General features: G+C 41.7%; 1 protein-coding gene across 1 annotated transcript in view; it reads left to right on the top strand.

Annotated features, from left to right (window-relative positions):
* The window catches only part of LOC107382438 (alpha-1,6-mannosylglycoprotein 6-beta-N-acetylglucosaminyltransferase B), a 247,027-nt gene that overhangs the window by 217,187 nt on the left and 12,962 nt on the right, over positions 1-16,878 (top strand). Inside the window, exons 13-15 of the mRNA XM_054751824.2 lie at positions 4,955-5,113; positions 5,307-5,453; positions 14,158-14,274. Of these exons, the coding sequence (XP_054607799.2) occupies positions 4,955-5,113; positions 5,307-5,453; positions 14,158-14,274 (423 nt within the window). The remainder of the gene's footprint in view (positions 1-4,954; positions 5,114-5,306; positions 5,454-14,157; positions 14,275-16,878) is intronic.

Raw genomic sequence — 16,878 nt, 5'->3', positions numbered from 1 at the left:
AACATGCGACTCTTTAGCGCCATGAAGTTCAGAGTAAGTATGGCGGCTACAGTGACCCACGCAGCAAAAAGGCAATATGTCAGCAACCTCCAACTTTCACCGCAGCGATCAGGTACATTCTTTAAAAATAGCACAAGTTTGAAAGTATAATCAATTTCCAATATCGTTAGTCTAATCTACATAAAACATATAACTACTATGATGGAGCAATTCAATTTTTTTATTATAATTGTTATATCAACCTATCAGTCCTGAAGGTATCAAGCAAGTTCTGTTGGGCCTTGAAGCTATCAACAATTCACACACAGAGGAGGAATGGCATTAGCCAGGGGGTCCGGTGTCACATGGACACTTTGGGTAAGTGTCTTGCCCAAAGACACAACAGCAGCATTCTCTGGCAGGAGCCAGGATCGAACCTGCAACCTTCCGATTAATGGATGACTTGCTCTACCCCTGAGCTACTGTTGCCTGAAATAATGAGGAAAAAGAACAAGTTTGTGGACTGGATGCACAGAATCTGATAGTAAATAGGTAAAAAAAAAATACACACTGTGACTTTAAATAATCATTTAAGTTAATTAGACAAGACAAGACAGCTTTTTTTATATAGCACATTTACTACACAAAGGCAACTCAATGTGCTTTACATCATTAAGAACAGACAAGACAAACAAGCACAAAAACAAACAATAGAATTATGTATACTAAAACTAGAAGAAAAACGTGAGAAGCGAACTGAATGTAGTCAAGCAGGAATTACTCAGTGAAAACAAAGATTAAGCTGAAGGTGTCAGAAGACTAAAACTAAGGCAGTAAAAACCGGTACAATGAACTACAGAGTTAAATAAAAATAAGTAACATCCTGGATCGGTTTCTTCGCTTTCTTTATTCTTTTTTATGTATTTCAGAAGTATCGAATCGGGACTCTAAATCAAATGACTTTTACTCGAGGGCAAAAAACCTGATCGAGACATCCCTAATACTAAACCGTGGGTCAACAATAGAGATCAGAGGAGAGTGTCACTTTTCCAGTCTGATACTATCGATGAAACAAAATGAAAAACTAGATACCGTAATTGAGACACCAGTAGCTAAGTTGCCTGAGACATGTCGAGTCAAAATCTAAGTGTGTGCTTAAAATGTTCTACAGCAGAAAACAAGCTGAAGTATTGGCCTTAAAACTGAAAGCTGGTTTGGCTCCTATGACAGATTTATTATTAGATGTGACATAATTAGGGTCTTATCTGAAGCATCAGACTGTCATAGCAGCTGCCAGTGAAGAATGAGTGATTTATTTATTTATTCATTGTATCTATCGTAGACACGTAATTACTTCATCATTCCTCCAAAATAAACCATCCTCTCTATTTAGACATATAATGATATAATGCATTGTATTTCTTCCTAGAAAGCACATTAAATTGCCTCTGTGTGTAAAAACAAATAAAGCTGCCTTACCTTGCCTTGCCATCGGTGTTAGTCTTCAGGAAAAACATTTATCCTTGGAGTACAAAAAAGTTGAATTACTTTGACTTCAAATAAAATAATGATCAGCTTTGGCTTAAATGTTAGGTAACATAGTCAGGTAGTGTTTTACTTGCAGTAATACCACTTAGACAATTAAATCAGGAAACTCTATTGATAACTTTAAATTAAATAAAAACCGTGCTGCAAAGTAAATAATAATAATAATAAAATGTTATACCATTGATGGTGTTTGCAGAAGTTTGTTGAGGTTTAGTCTTTAGATGCAAGCACCAACCAAACATCTCTTACCTGTCTACAGATGATCTAAAACGAGGTTATCCAGTTTTTAATAAACACTAGAAAATAGTCTAATTTCTCCAGTCCTGGTAGATCTTCACTGGCTTCTATTTCATTTTCAGACAAATTTTAATATTCTTCTTATTTAATTTTTTTTTATACAAGGCCTTGCATGGGGCCTGTTCTTCTTGTCAGCTGGACCTTATACACTTGTAATGAACTCATGGGCCCTGTTTGGAAGGATAGCTGCCGCTGTAAGTGCCAATAGAACGATCAAAATCAAACGAGGGTCGTGCTTTTTCAATATTGGCACCTGGATTATGGAATGCCCTTCCAATGGATGTTGGGCAAACTCCATCTCTCGCAATTTTTAGGAATAGATTGAAGACAAACTTTCATCTTAGCTTTTTGTCATATAGTGTAATAGTATGTGTGTTTTGTCATTTTTATGCTTTTACAGTTTTAGTTTTTCCCATTTTTATCATGTTTAGTCCTACAAAGAGCCATGAAGGTGGCCATGGAGTTGACTTGTCTTCTTTAGCACCATGTGAGAGGGCAGTGGTTACCAATCTGGGGGTGAAGTTTGATGCTGAGCTCAGACTGGACAGCCTGGTTTACGGAACTGTGAGATCTTGCCATTTCCATCTCAGGCGAATAGCCAGGATTAAGCCGTTTCTCTCACACAAACATTAGGAAATGGTAACTCACGCCTTCATTACCTCCTGGTTGGACTAGTGTAAGTCGTTTTATGCAGGCATCAAGCAGGCCTCTATAACAAGACTCAAGGTAGTCTAGAACTTGGCAGCCAGGTTACTGACTGGTATCTGGAGGTCAGAGCACATCACGCCAGCTTTTGTGGCCATGCACTGGCCTCCAGTTTCTAATCGAGTCATCTTAGAGTTGTCTTGTTTGTTTTTAAGTGCTTGAAGGGGGTGACTCCCCAATATCTGTCAGATCTAATTCATCCATACACCCCGTCGCACCCCTTCAGTCTGCAGGGTAAGGACTGATGATAGTGCCCAAGCATAGACTAAAATCACGAGGGAGCACGCTTTCTCGGTCCTGGCACCAGATCTTTGGAATAATCTGCCAGCAGACATGAAGAAGGTCAAGGTCAAGGCCAATTTTATTTATAGAGCGCTTTTACAGCAGCAAAGCTACACCCAAAGCGCTGTACAAGGTAAAACAAATCAACAGTAAAAACCTAAAAATAAGATGAGCACACAACAGTCACAATCTATGATAAAAACTGTTAAAAACTATTAAGATGCTCAAGTCAGCCTGCATTAAAAGCCAAATAAATAAAAAAAAATGCGCCTTAAGAAGGGATTTAAAATGCTCTAGACTCTGTGTGGTCCTGATGTTGAGTGGCAGCTTGTTCCACAGTTTGGGACCAACCACAGAGAACGCTCTGTCGCCGCGAGTCCTGTGGAGGGTTTTTGGAAGACGGCCCCTTTGCCTATCACCTTTACTAGACGTCTAAAAACACATTTTTACTCAGTGGCGTTTAGTCACAATGATCTATGCTAATGGGCAGCTGTTGCATGTTTTAGGTGCAAACTTGTTTTTAACTAGGGGAGCTGAGAAGGATGGTTAACTGTTTATAATTGGGTTTTATAGATGTTTGTTTTAGTCCACGTATTTTTGTTTATGTTTTTATGTGTACATTGTTGCCTTTACGGTGATGTGTAGTGCATCGTTTGGCCCATGGGCCATGTGAAGGCACTGTATAAATAAAGTTCAACATGAACGTGAACACGATGAAGCCAACAGGACCACATCATCTGCAAAAAGCAGAGACCTGATCCTTAGGCCACCTAAATGGCTGTGCCTAGAAATTCTGTCCATAAAATTTATGAAGAGAATCATTAACAAAGAGCAGCCTTGGCAGAATTCAACTCTCACTTGGAACAGCATTGTGGACCAAGCTCTGCCACTGGTCATACAGGGGCCTAACAACCCATGTCAAGGAGCCAGGTACCCCATACTCTCAAAATACCCCCACAGGGGTGCAAGGGACACAGTTAAATGCCTTCTTCAAATCCACACAACACATGTAGATTGGTTGGATGAATTCCCACTCACACTCCACGGCCAGCACGAAAACTACGTTGCTCCTCCTGGATCCGAGGTTTAACTATCCGATGGGGTTGTTCTCTGCAAAACCTCTGATCAGACTTTACCAGGGAGGCTCAGGACTGCTACCCCCTGTAGCTAGAACACATCCTGTGGTCCCCCGTTTTAAATAAGGGGACCACCACCCCGGTCTGCCAATCCAGTGGAACTGCCCCTGATGTCTATGAAATATAACCACGTCAACCAACACAGCTCTACAACATCCACAGCTTTAAGGAACTCCAGGTGAATCTTGTCCGCCACCAAGGAGCTTTGTGACCACCTCATTGACCTTAGCACCAGAGATTGGAGAGCCCAAACCAAAATCTCCAGACTCCACTTCCTCATTGGATGACGTGCCTTTGGAATTGAGTACATCTTGAAAGTACTCCGGCCCAGTCTGACCTATGTCCCCAGTCGAGGTGTAAACAGTGTTGGTAGTGCACTGCTTTCCGCTCTTGAGGTGCTGGATGGTAGACCAGAATCTCCTAGAAGCTGTACAGAAGTTTTGCTCCATGGGCTCATCAAACTACTCTTTCACTCCGGGTTTTTCCTCCACAACCACCCGATATGAATTCTGCTCGAACTGCTGGTACCTATCAGCTGTCTCTGGAGTCCCACAAACAAAAGGACCCTACAGGACTCTTTCTTCAGCTTGACAGCAACCCCAAACCAGCTGGGGCCCCAGACGACTTAGCTCCAAGGATCACTGGGAAACTCAAACCCCTCCACCTCAGTAAGGTGGCAGCCCAGGTTGTAAAAAGTGTAATGGGTTGTACAACTATTGTTTTCTTAGACAAAACACAAGCAAAAATGTACTCTAACATGTTGTTTATGTACATGTTACATTACATATCCACTGTAAATAGTGTGTCTCGATGAAGAGAATCAAATATAGACAGACAAAAGCTGCTGACACACTTAGACAGCTCTCCAAAAATATAAACGACAACAGAACACTTTCCTTGGATAAAAACTCTATTTTTCTTCTTTATGGCATTCCTTTCATGAACCCCTCTGTCTTTATCCCTCAAGCCAAATATGACCAGTCCTTCTTTTTCTGCTCATCTTCCAGCAGGGCAAGGAGAGCTTTATGGAGATCCTGCACAGGTACATGGAGGTCCATGGCACCGTGTACTACGAGACCCAGAGACCTCCAGAGGTGCCCCCATTTGTAAAGAACCATGGTCTGCTGCCCCAACACGAGCTGCAGCAACTGCTTCGCAAAGCCAAGGTACCCCCACATATCGCTGCATGCAGACATCATCCGCTGGATTATCCTGACTTGTATTTTTCACAGACAAGAGTATGTTAACTGATTTAATTCAAACATGTTTGAAATACAAATCCATTTCATTATTGATTATATTTTAAAATAAGCTATACATTTTAAAAGCTTGATGCAATTTTTTTCTTCCCCTCCCCAGCTCTTTATTGGCTTCGGGTTCCCATATGAAGGCCCAGCCCCACTCGAGGCAATAGCTAATGGTTGTATTTTCCTGCAGCCAAAGTTCCAGCCCCCCCACAGCTCATTAAACCATGATTTTTTTAGAGGCAAACCCACATCTCGAGAGGTGAGAGCATTATGTTTCATTTTTCATATTATCAGTCAGATGTAAAAATTGTTTTTGTGTATGAAATTAGATAAATGTTTTCATTTTACAATAAAATATGTATTTAAAATATTTACCAAACAAAGAACTCCAGCATTGGTTACTTTGGTAATCCTTGTAGGTAAAGAAAAGGGCAGCTCCATGTTTTTTCTATTTCTTTTTTCTTGTTTGATATTGTTTTCCCTTTCGACCAGAAGCAGACCAGCAAGCCTGTAAACTCTAGTTTTACCAGCTAAAAAAAAAGTCCCCACCTGGATTTAACTCAGGCCTAGTCCACACGTAGCCGGGTTTTTTTTTTTAAAACGAATATCCGCCCCTCCAAAAACTTGCATCCACACCACCTCGTTTTAAAAAAACTCTGTCCACACGTACCCGGATAAATACGTTGTTAAGGACATGCCAGACCTGTAGGCGGCAGTACTTCCCCCGTTCTTAACCTCGTCCCTCGTCTGTGGTCTTCCACAAGGAGCAGTGATTCTGCTTGCAAAAACAAACGAGCAAAAAGCGCTTGGACAATTGATAAAGCGAGCGCAGCTCTGAGGGCGTCCATGCTGTCGGCTAGTGTAAACACAGGTCGCACACGTGATGTCAGCATTTCTTTGTCGCGTAAAGTGACGTTGCGGACCTTAAAACTCCGGTTTTGTCCGTCCACACGCAGACACCCAAAACGGAGAAAACGCAGATCTTCACTTTGGCCGGAGTTTTTAAAAAGATCCGTTTTCGTCTGAAAAAACTCCGTTTTTGTGTGGATGACAGGCCAAAACGTAGAAAAATATCTACGTTTTGGCAGATCCCCGGCTACGTGTGGACAGGGCCTAAGCAGTTAGGTACCAGTCTCCTATTGGATACAGCTGCAACAAGTAATTTAACCCTAACTAGTGCAATGAACTGCTTCTCCTTTCTTAAACAACCAGGTGGAAAGACACATCTGGTGGTCATGAAAAATATGTTAGTCTGTGTGAGAAGGGTCAGATCATTGGCATCAAGCAGGTAAAACATCTAAGGAGATGCAGAAACGACTAAAACTGGGTTAAGAACTGTCCGTTATTAAAACTGGTCTGATGCGTCCAGATGGACCCTGGTCCAGCATGATGGAGCATCAGGGTAAGAAGAGAGACAGATGAAGGGATGCACCCAGCATGCCTAGTGCCTGCTGTTCAAGCCTGTGGGGGCAGTGTTATGATCTGGGCTTGCTGCAGTTGATCAGGTCTAGGTTCAGCAACAGGATGTGCTCCAAGAATGAGGTCAGCTGACTACCTGAATATCCTGAATGACCAGATTATTCCGTCTTCCCTGATGGCATGGGCATAATCCAAGATGACAATGTTAGGATTCATCGGGCTCAAATAGTGAAAGAGTGGTTCAGGGAGCATGAGACATCATTTTCACACATGGATTGGCCACCACGGAGTCCAGACCTTAACCCCAATATGAATCTTTGGGATGTGCTGAAGAAGGCTTTGTGCAGCGGTCAGACTCTACCAGAGGCAGGCGCGCAGATAGGGTGGGGGACGGGGGGATCTGTCCCCCCCAGATTCAGATCGACCCCGATTTGTCCCCCCCAACAAAGGCCAGAAAGAAAACAAAATCGGAGGTTAAGCGCTTGAAGCTCCTTTTTCCAATTACACTGAATGCAGCATGACGTAAACAAACTCCGACTCCAGAGGCGCCAAAGTGGTTGCAGCTAGGATGCAGGATGAAGCGAAAAGGCAAGCAACGATATTTAAAAAAGACCAACAGTGTAAGTAGGTGGGTTTATGCGTGTTGGTTCTAGTTTCAGTGTGTTGTTGTCAGTGTTGGACTTACTCGTTATAAACGCCAAAGCCTCATTGCTGACTTTAACAAGTCTCATCTACAAATATGATCCTCATGAAGTTACTACTTTACACCAGAAGATAGTGGAGATGTGGAACCTTCAGGCTGAGCAAAGTTTGGGAGTTTTTAGAGTTTGAAAATCGCCTCCCGCCGCCGAGAGGCTCCCAGTCGGGGAGAGGAGGAGATGCGCGCAACATGAAGAGCGCAAATATGAGATAAAACGTGTAATTGCCGGCAGGTCTGGTCTTTGTTGGCTGATCGCTTTGTCTGGTCATGACTGACTCTCATTATGAAGCAGAATATTGACTCTGATGAAGAAATTCACTCATCCAGCCGGGAAGGTTGACGCTGCTGCAGCATCAGACAGCTGGTGCTGCACGAGAGGTGTATGGAGTTTATGAGCTCCAAACGTTGGGTTTGATGTTGGTTTAACCTTCTCTGGGACGTGATGGATGTAGGAGCTATGGTAAAACACCGCAAACGTGACGGATGTAGCGACAATGTAAAAAAAATAAAGTCGTAAAAAGGAGCAGATGCTGATGCGTTATATATGGAAGTCAAGTGTGTCACATAATCATAAAAAAAGTAAAATATAAAATTTAAAAAGAGATTTATATATTTATATATAAATTTAAACTTTCCATATATAATGAAAATTTCTAAATAACGTAAAAATATGAAGGAACATCTGTTGGTCAGGCTGAAAAATTTGGGAACTACTGCTCTAAGTAATAAGTCAATTTTATTTTTTAAATATATTTTATGTGCAGTTTTTAGGGTTTTTATGTTTTCTCTAAAGATCGGTATGCTGAAAATCATTTAATGTTTTGCATAAAGCATGATGTTTTGATTAGTAATTGATTGGGAGAATAACAAATGACTGAATTAAATAGTGGGGCGCCTCTGTCAGTGCGCCCCAGGGCAGCTGTGGCTACATCGTAGCTCATCACCATCAGTGTGTGAATGTGTGTGTGAATGGATGAATGACACACTGTAGTGTAAAGCGCTTTGGAGTCCTTCCTCTGAGAGGCGCTATACAAGTGCGGATCATTTATCATTTATAGTGTTGATCAGGCAGAGCTTTGATGCATAACGGCTTCAAACACGTATATAAAAGTTAGTTTTTACGTAAACCGTTGGATGAAATTACACAAACCGACTGAGCTCTAGTTACGGCGCTTGCAATAGTGTGTGTGTGTGTGTGTGTGTGTGTGTGTGTGTGTGTGTGTGTGTGTGTGTGTGTGTGTGTGTGTGTGTGTGTGTGTGTGTGTCTGTGTGTGTGTGTGTGTGTGTGTGTGTGTGTTTGGGGGAGGGTACATTGGAACTTTGTCCCCTAGTTAGAAAATCCTATCTGGCCCCTGACCAGAGGTGTGACCAAGTCACTGCTTTGCAAGTCACAAGTAAGTCACAAGTCTTTCAAGTCAAGTCAAAGACAACCAAGTCCAAGTCGAGTCCAAAGTCAATGATGTCCACATCATTGACTTTGGACTCGACTAGGACTTGGTTGTCCAAGTCCTTACCTTTGAATTTTCAGGTCATAATCAAGTCATGTGTCCAACTTCAATTTAATGACAAAGGTAATAAATAAATTCCAGAAATAAAGCTTCTTAAAGCTTCGTTTATTTGCTCAAACAAGCAGAAATTGCAACTGAAACTGATCATAAACAAGAGCTTCTGCATTTTGCCGTACATGATCACACCCAGAACCAAGAATGATTTATGATTTTTGTCCGTGTCGTGCCACTTTTGTGCTAAAATTTCAAATATGCTCAAGTCATCATCAAGTCAACAGATGCAAGTCGATTCAAGTTGCAAGTCATTGGCGTTCAAGCCCGAGTGAAGCCCTAAGTCTTTATAGCTTTTATCAAGTCAAGTCTGACTCGAGTCCAAGTCATGTAACTCGAGTCCACACCTCTGGACTCTACCATCATCAGTGCAGGATCTTGGTGAAACATTATTGCAACACTGGATGGAAACGAATCTGGTGATGTTGCAGAAGCTTATCAAAACAACGCCACAGCGAATGTGTGTTGTAACAACGCTGAAGGCGGCCCAATGGAATATTAAGACTACATTATCCCTTTGATGCATGAATTATGAAATCTTCAACCATGATTTTTTAAACAATTTGTTTCATTCATCTTTAGGTATGAATGAAACAAATTTCATATTTACATATTTTTTGTAACATTTAATTTACACGTAGTTTATTACATGTTCACCTCAGTGGACAGCATGCATTCTGAACATAATAATAATAATAATAATAATAATAATAATAATAATAATAATAATAATAATGCATAGAACTTATATAGCGCTTTTCTAGACACCCAAAGATGCTTTCACACACTCTCACATTCACACACTGCTAGTGATGGTAAGCTACTTGTAGCCACAGCCGCCCTGGGGAGGTCTGACAGAGGCAAGGCTGCCATTTGGCGCCGTCGGCCCCTCTGACCACCACTAACACAGGCAAGTTGGGTGAAGTGTCTTGCCCAAGGACACAACAGCAGGATACCCCTGGCGGGAGCTGGAATCGAACCCATGACCCTCCAATCATGAGTCAACCCGCTCTACCACCTGAGCTACTGCTGCCCCATGGAATATGTTGGCTTGACATACTGAAGTCCAAATGGAGGGGCTCACATGCAATAAAGTCTTCAACAGCTGTGCTTAATAGCAAAAATAAATAAACAACAATTTTGATTAGCTGTCCACTGTAGCGACCATCATGCATCAAAGGGTTATAAACAATGCTGACAGGCTCAAGAATCTGGGAGTGTGGCTTGACTCAACCCTGACATTCGAACTTCGCTCGAAATAAACTGTGAAAATTGCTTTATTTTACTAAAGGAGAATTGGTAAAATGTGGTCAGTTTTATCAGATGAGTCTTGGTGCGTGCATTTGTTTCTTCTAGAATTGACTATTGTAACGTTCTTTTATCTGATCTGCCCTTAAGGAGCTTTTGCTGACTACAACTCATGCAAAATGCAGCAGCATGTGTCTTAGCAGGAAAAAACACGTACGACCACATCACGCCTGTATTGAACACGCTGGTTTCCATGACCTGCTTGAGCAGATTTTATGGTCTTGCTGTTGACCTCCCCAAAGGCTCTTCACAACATGGCTCCACCCTACATCACCTATCTTCTGGACCCATATGTTCCATAGAGCTCCGGACCCCAGGTGACTCTCAGTTAGTGGACGCCATTTTGGCATGCAAAAAAGGTAAACAAACACGGATGTAAACATGAACATGAACGGGATCCGCTTGGATTTTACTTCGTCGGAGTTTACTTCACACTTTAAAACAGAAGAAATCGTTTTATATAGTCAGAAATTAAATAGACTAAACATCTCCGACCCTTACCGTGCCCCTGGGATACTTTTTAAAAACGCCAGAAGCTGTCGGAGCGGACTTCTTACCGGCACAACACCGGACCTGACCGGGGAACCCCTTGGGATTTACCCGGAGGAGCTGGCTCCGGCGGCTGGGGAGAGGGAAGTCACGCTACTGCCCCCGCAACCCGACTCCGGATACGCGGATGAAAATGGATGGATGGACGGACAAATAACAGATTTACACGTAAGTAGTCTCGGTGAGACAGATAATAGCAATCCAAAGTGCTTTTTATGTGTGATCTGACAATTGATCAACCATTGCTTAAAAATTAAATACAGCTTAGCCGGTTAATTGCTGTGATCATAAAACACGTAAACGGCAGCACGCAGAACTCACGAGGCAACGTTTTACGTGACGTTTACTTGTTGCTGTGAGTAATAAGACAGAAAAAGCCACGCCAAAATAAGTTTAGGAAGCCCACTAAGAATCATAATAAAAACATTTAAAATAAATACCATACACAGTTGAGGAAACGTTGGTTTAAGTACCTGATATGAAGCGGTCGCTGCATAAGCCAAAACCTTTACTCTCTGGATCCCACAGCTTCATTTTAACCCGGTCACTAGCGCGCTTTATTACAATGATCCAACGTTTGTGGCGTTCCGGATCTTGGGGAATCCTGTAGATGGCTCATTCCTTATGTCGTCCGCGTCTGTTCTGCATCCTGGGGCACAACAGGAATCTACCATATTTCCCGTTTGATTGAGTTTTCTGACAATAACAAATAGTCCAGCTGCCGGCTTCTGCATGCCAATATGGCGCCGTTTCGATTTGAACTGTTGCATGCTGGGAAACGTGACGTCAACTCCCGGAGCTCTATAGGGCACTGCGGTCACATGACACGGGGCTCTTACGCATCCCAAAAATAAAGCGGATGACATTGGATGGGCGTGCGTTTGCTTTTTGTGCCCCGTTGCTCTAGAATTCTCTGCTACAGCATGGTCGGTAGAAATTTTTAAACATACCTTTTTACTAAAGCTTTATAGGCATTTTTATTAGTTTCCTCCTTAGCTTGTTCTCATGTTATCTGATTTTATTGCTTATAGCTGATGCTGTTGTATTTATACTGGGGTGCTGTTTATTTTCTATTTGTTAGGCTGTGCAGCGCTTAGCGCTATGTAGATAAAGTTCATTTAATTAATACTATTATTATTGTTATAGTGTATGACCTTTTTCTTTGTGGTGATTTCTTTGGCCCGGGCACAAATCTGTTCATGTTCCTTTTATCATTTTGTCTAACAATAATTGGATAAATTGCCTCTTTTTGCCCATCAGCCAAGGCCAAAATTAGAAACCTAGGAGTTATTTTTGATCCAGCTTTAAGTTTAGACTCACACGTCAAAACCATCTCCCGCTCTTGTTTCTTTCAACTGAGAAACATTTCAAAAGTCCGTAAACTGGTTTCTACTGCAGATCTGGAAAAAATCATCCATGCCTTTGTGTCATCACGCTTAGACTACTGTAACGCTCTTTTTACTGGTCTCAGCAGAACCTCCCTCTCACGCCTTCAAGCCATCCAAAATGCAGCAGCCAGACTCCTAACCAAATCCAGCAGACGAGCTCACATCACTCCAGTTCTACAGTCCCTCCACTGGCTCCCGGTAGAATATAGAATACAGTTTAAAGTTTTAGTCCTGACCTATAGAGCTCTTAACAACCAGGCCCCAAGCTACCTATCTGAGCTTTTATCCCCACACACCACCTCTCGGAACCTTAGACCCACATCTGAAAACCTCCTGGCTGTTCCTCGAACCAGACTGAAAACCAAAGGGGACAGGGCCTTTCAGACTATTGCCCCCAGACTTTGGAACAGTCTACCTTCAAATCTCCGTCTCTCTAACACTGTAGAGGTCTTTAAAAATCATCTAAAAACTCACCTTTTCATCCAGGCGTTCCCTCCCTAAATGTTCTAAAAGATGGCTTTGTTCTTGTTCACACCTTCACTTTGTTTATACTCATGATTTTATTTTCTACGTTTATCACTGCTATTGTTTTTCGGATGTTTTTATTGGTTAGAGGTATTTGCCCTGATCTTTATCATGTTGTACAGCGCTTTGTGATTTATATCTGAGAAAGGCGCTTTATAAATACACTTTTACTTACTTACTAACAATTGTTTTCAGGTTCTTCTGCTCAAACATGTAGGGAAATAAGCTCTTTTTTTTTTTACTTTAACTTGACTCACTTTGACCATCATCCACAGACTTTTTGAATTCTCAATTGAAAGCACAAGCCATCAAAATCATGAAAAGGACCCAATCAACAATCTTTTTAACAATGTTTTTAAGTCAAGACTCAAGACCCATCTTTTTAGGTTCGCTTTTATCTAAATATTTTCTACAGTTTTATTTCTCATTTTACATGATTATATTTTATTACTTGCTTTGCATGCTCTATATAATTATATTTTAGCACAGTTTTATTATTAAATTATTATTTTACTGTCTATATCATTTTATGTATTACTTATTTTCTAATTTTTGTCATTTATATTAGCTCTTTTATTACATTTTTACTCATTTTAATCCAGTGTTTCCTCTGTGGGGGCCCTCTGCCCCGGGAGCGGTGGTCGACTGTAACTTCCTGGGCGCTCTATGGGTGGGGGTCTATGCTCCCCCTCCACTGAGCGCCCTGACTTAGTGTGGAAGACCTGATGCTGCCGGGGCAGACGGCTCCTCTGATGGTGTTTCCTTGCGTTAACTTACTTGGCTCATCTGGACTCAGCCAAATATAATTTTTACTTGTGTCTGTGTCTGTGTGTGCGTGTGCTTGCATAAGTTTGTAAATGTTTTTAACCTGTTATGGGAATCTGGGGTCATTTTGTAAAGCACTTTGAATCACACTTTGTTTGAAAAGCGCTTTAGAAATAAAATTTGATTGATTGATACAGGGACAAAAAAGCCAACCTGCTTTCTATACACCTCGTTCTCTCTTTTAGAGGTTATCTGACACTTATGGGCATTTTCATTTCTAAAGGGATAAAACCGCTGTCCACTTGCATCCTATCTTATTACAGTTGGAAACTTGCACTTTTCATTTGAATCTTTTTGTTGACCTGCCCTGTCCTGGCAGTTGAAGCATACAGAACGGTTGATCTGGGCGCCATAGCATGCCTGCATGCTCAGTTTTACTCTGCAGCAAGAGGGATGTGGGATATTCCTCCTGTTGCAAAGTAGTCTTTATTAAGTTTGTGGCATGTTAGAACACGTTCGCTTACACACCAGAGTGGACAGGCAGGACAAACAGAGACGCACAACAAAAACAAGAGAGGGAGAGGAGAATCTTAAAAGACTGGATGTGAAGCAAAACATTTATGAGAAAGGAAGAAAGTCCAGTTGTTTTACTTTCAGAAGCTACGAGGGTTGCCAACGACTCAGAGCATTTTAGACCAGATAAGATGGTTTTAAACTCTCACCAAACAGCGTTGTTTGTGTCTCCTGAAGGTGTTTTCTCAGCACCCGTATGCCGAGCAGTACATCGGTAGACCTCATGTGATGACAGTGGACTACAACAACTCCTTTGAGTTTGATTCTGCGATTCAGGAAATCATGAAGATCAAGGTATTTTCAAACATTCACACACACACACAGACACACTGGAAGCTGCAATTTGTAAATCTCTAAAACAAGCTAGCTTACTGGCTTGCCGAGCCTCTTAACAACATTCTAACATACTTATAAAAAATACTATGGAGGTTAAATTAAAACACAAAAAGTAAGGAAGTGGTTCACTCGCATTTGTCTAAAAGCCTCAGCCAATCACATGGCCCGGTCCAAAACCAACTAGTGGACTATCCAGTTACCTGTCTCACTGAACCATAGCACTTCTCCATTTATTAAAATGTCAATCGTGTGCATCACATATGTCAGACACAAGGCCCGTGGGCCAGATGCGGCCCGTGGAGCATTTTTATGTGGCCCGCGAGATAATGATCAAAAATATATTACAACTGGCCCACTGGACGATTTTACCGCAAAGACTTCAACTCCCATGATGCTTTGCGGCGTCAGCGCTGAGCCGACGCGCCCCCTCCTTTGTGTTTTTTCCAGCGCCTGCTGCCGGTGTCTGCAGCTCTGCTGTCTCGGACAAACTAAACACTCCTCTCACTCAGCGCCGAGTTCACTCAGCTATTTTCTGACGTTGAAGCCCAGAAACGGAGATTCTAGCCGCTCAGTAATGTGTTCACGACTGAAAGAGAAAGTTTTCCAACTAACGTCCAGACCGAGCCAATATAACTCCAGCGAGCAGCGACACGCTCATATCAGCATGACTCTGTGGTTGTGTTTCCTCCCCGACACACAACAACGTGGTCAAGCTGCTCAGACATGTTCATCAGCACAAACCTATGTGAGCACCTGTTGTCATCTAATGTTGTCGTTATTATGATGAAGATGAACAAAACAACAGGAGTCTCCTCCTCAGCTCAGATCAACCCCATGATGCAGGTATCTGGCTGGAACAGGTGAGCATCACAGTAAACCAGTGGAGCAAACTGAGCTTTAAATATGTTGGTTTTATGCTCTTTTTCTGCTCCAAAACATGAAAGTTAACAGGTGAGATGTTGCATTTTCATTTAAGATAAAATGATATTTTTATTTTGTTGTTGGCCCGTGAGAAAAGATTTAACCTACAGTAAACAGGAAGTGGAAAGGCTGCAGATAGATGAATAGAATAGAAAATCCCTTTATTGTTCCTCAGTGGGGAAAGCTAGACGTCACTGCAGCGATGACACGTATTACAGGAGAAAAAAGGAGAATAAAAAATAAGAAAAATGAATAAACAAGAAAACATAAATCCTGAATCGATTTAAAAAATGCTGAATATACCACAAGTAATGAATACCACTGATGTGTTTTATTTAAAACTGACTTGCTCGTGTGTAATTTGGTTATTCCACATTCAGTGTTAATGCAGAAATATGTTTGTTTCCTAATTTAAAGGTTCAAATTTGCATTTATGTTGATAAAGAAAATGTGCAAATTTGCCGTCACTTTTTCAAAAAATATTAAGTTTGGCCCTCGACTCCGTCCCAGAGTTTCATTTCGGCCCCGTGTGAGTTTGAGTTTGACACCCCTGGTGTACATGCTAATGACACTTTCCCATTTCAGATCTTAGATCAGGCTGAAAGGTTGAAATGCTACAACATATTAAGTTGTTGTTTATTACAGAAATGTCCGTGTTTTGCACTAACAACATGCGTACAAGAAGAGAAAAACAAAACAAGCAGAGACAAGCCTCATGTGTGAAATCCCAGCAGAACATAGTGTAGATATATATTTTTAGAAAAATGCACAACAACATGCATTTGTCAAAAACATCATATTTGCTAGCTGCATGTGCCAAGAACACTTGGGAAAATTTCATTGATTTTGAAGGAAGCTAAGTCAGAAAGAGAAGCTCTTGAATTAATGTTCAAGCTATGGCTCAACTCTTACCTACAGCGGTGTGCTTTAGCAAAAACTAAAACAGGAACAAGATTGCAAATACAAGATTCCACAATGAGGTTCCTCTTCAGGGCATGGACGTCATTTTCACTTTAGAAGTGGGGGGGGGGGCACGGGGGGTCTTTACAGTATGTTCTAATGGGAAACAGGCTTCAACGCAAACGGTTGTTTTCCGCTTGGTCCTAGAGCTCAACCAGTGTCTATGAAATATAGTGTAATATTGTTTTTGGATGGTAAAACGTGCAGGGGTCAAAACTTGACTTTGGAAAAAGTGTGTGTGTGGGGGTGGGGGGGGGGGGGGCATGTCTTCCCTGTCCCAAACCCATCAGGGCCTGGAGCTTTTCCACTCTGTAAGGATTTGATTGCATCTAAAACCTCCTGCTCCCTAATAGGACTGCAAAGATCTAATTGACTTTCCTCTGATCGTATAGGAAGCATTGGCGGTTTTAAACAGGGGCCCATGACAAGACATGACAAGATTAAAAATAGTTTAAATGGGACCCAAAGAAATTCTTGAGGACGACTAACGGAAAAGACGCTGAGAGACGAAGGCAAGCAATACAGTTTATTTTCCTGACATCAATAAATTTCCTTTGGCAAAATTGTGCACAAGCACAAAATTAGTCATATGGCAACGATAAAAGAATTTTGATATTGCACAAATTTTTCCCTTTTTTTTCCTTGCGCCCCCATGAAAAAATACTGGCCCCACTGTGGCCC

This window comes from Nothobranchius furzeri, chromosome 7 (genome assembly GCF_043380555.1).
Source record: "Nothobranchius furzeri strain GRZ-AD chromosome 7, NfurGRZ-RIMD1, whole genome shotgun sequence".
NCBI lineage: Eukaryota > Metazoa > Chordata > Actinopteri > Cyprinodontiformes > Nothobranchiidae > Nothobranchius > Nothobranchius furzeri.
The sequence above is the reverse complement of the archived record's forward strand: the minus strand, read 5'-3'. Positions and strand labels throughout refer to the sequence as shown.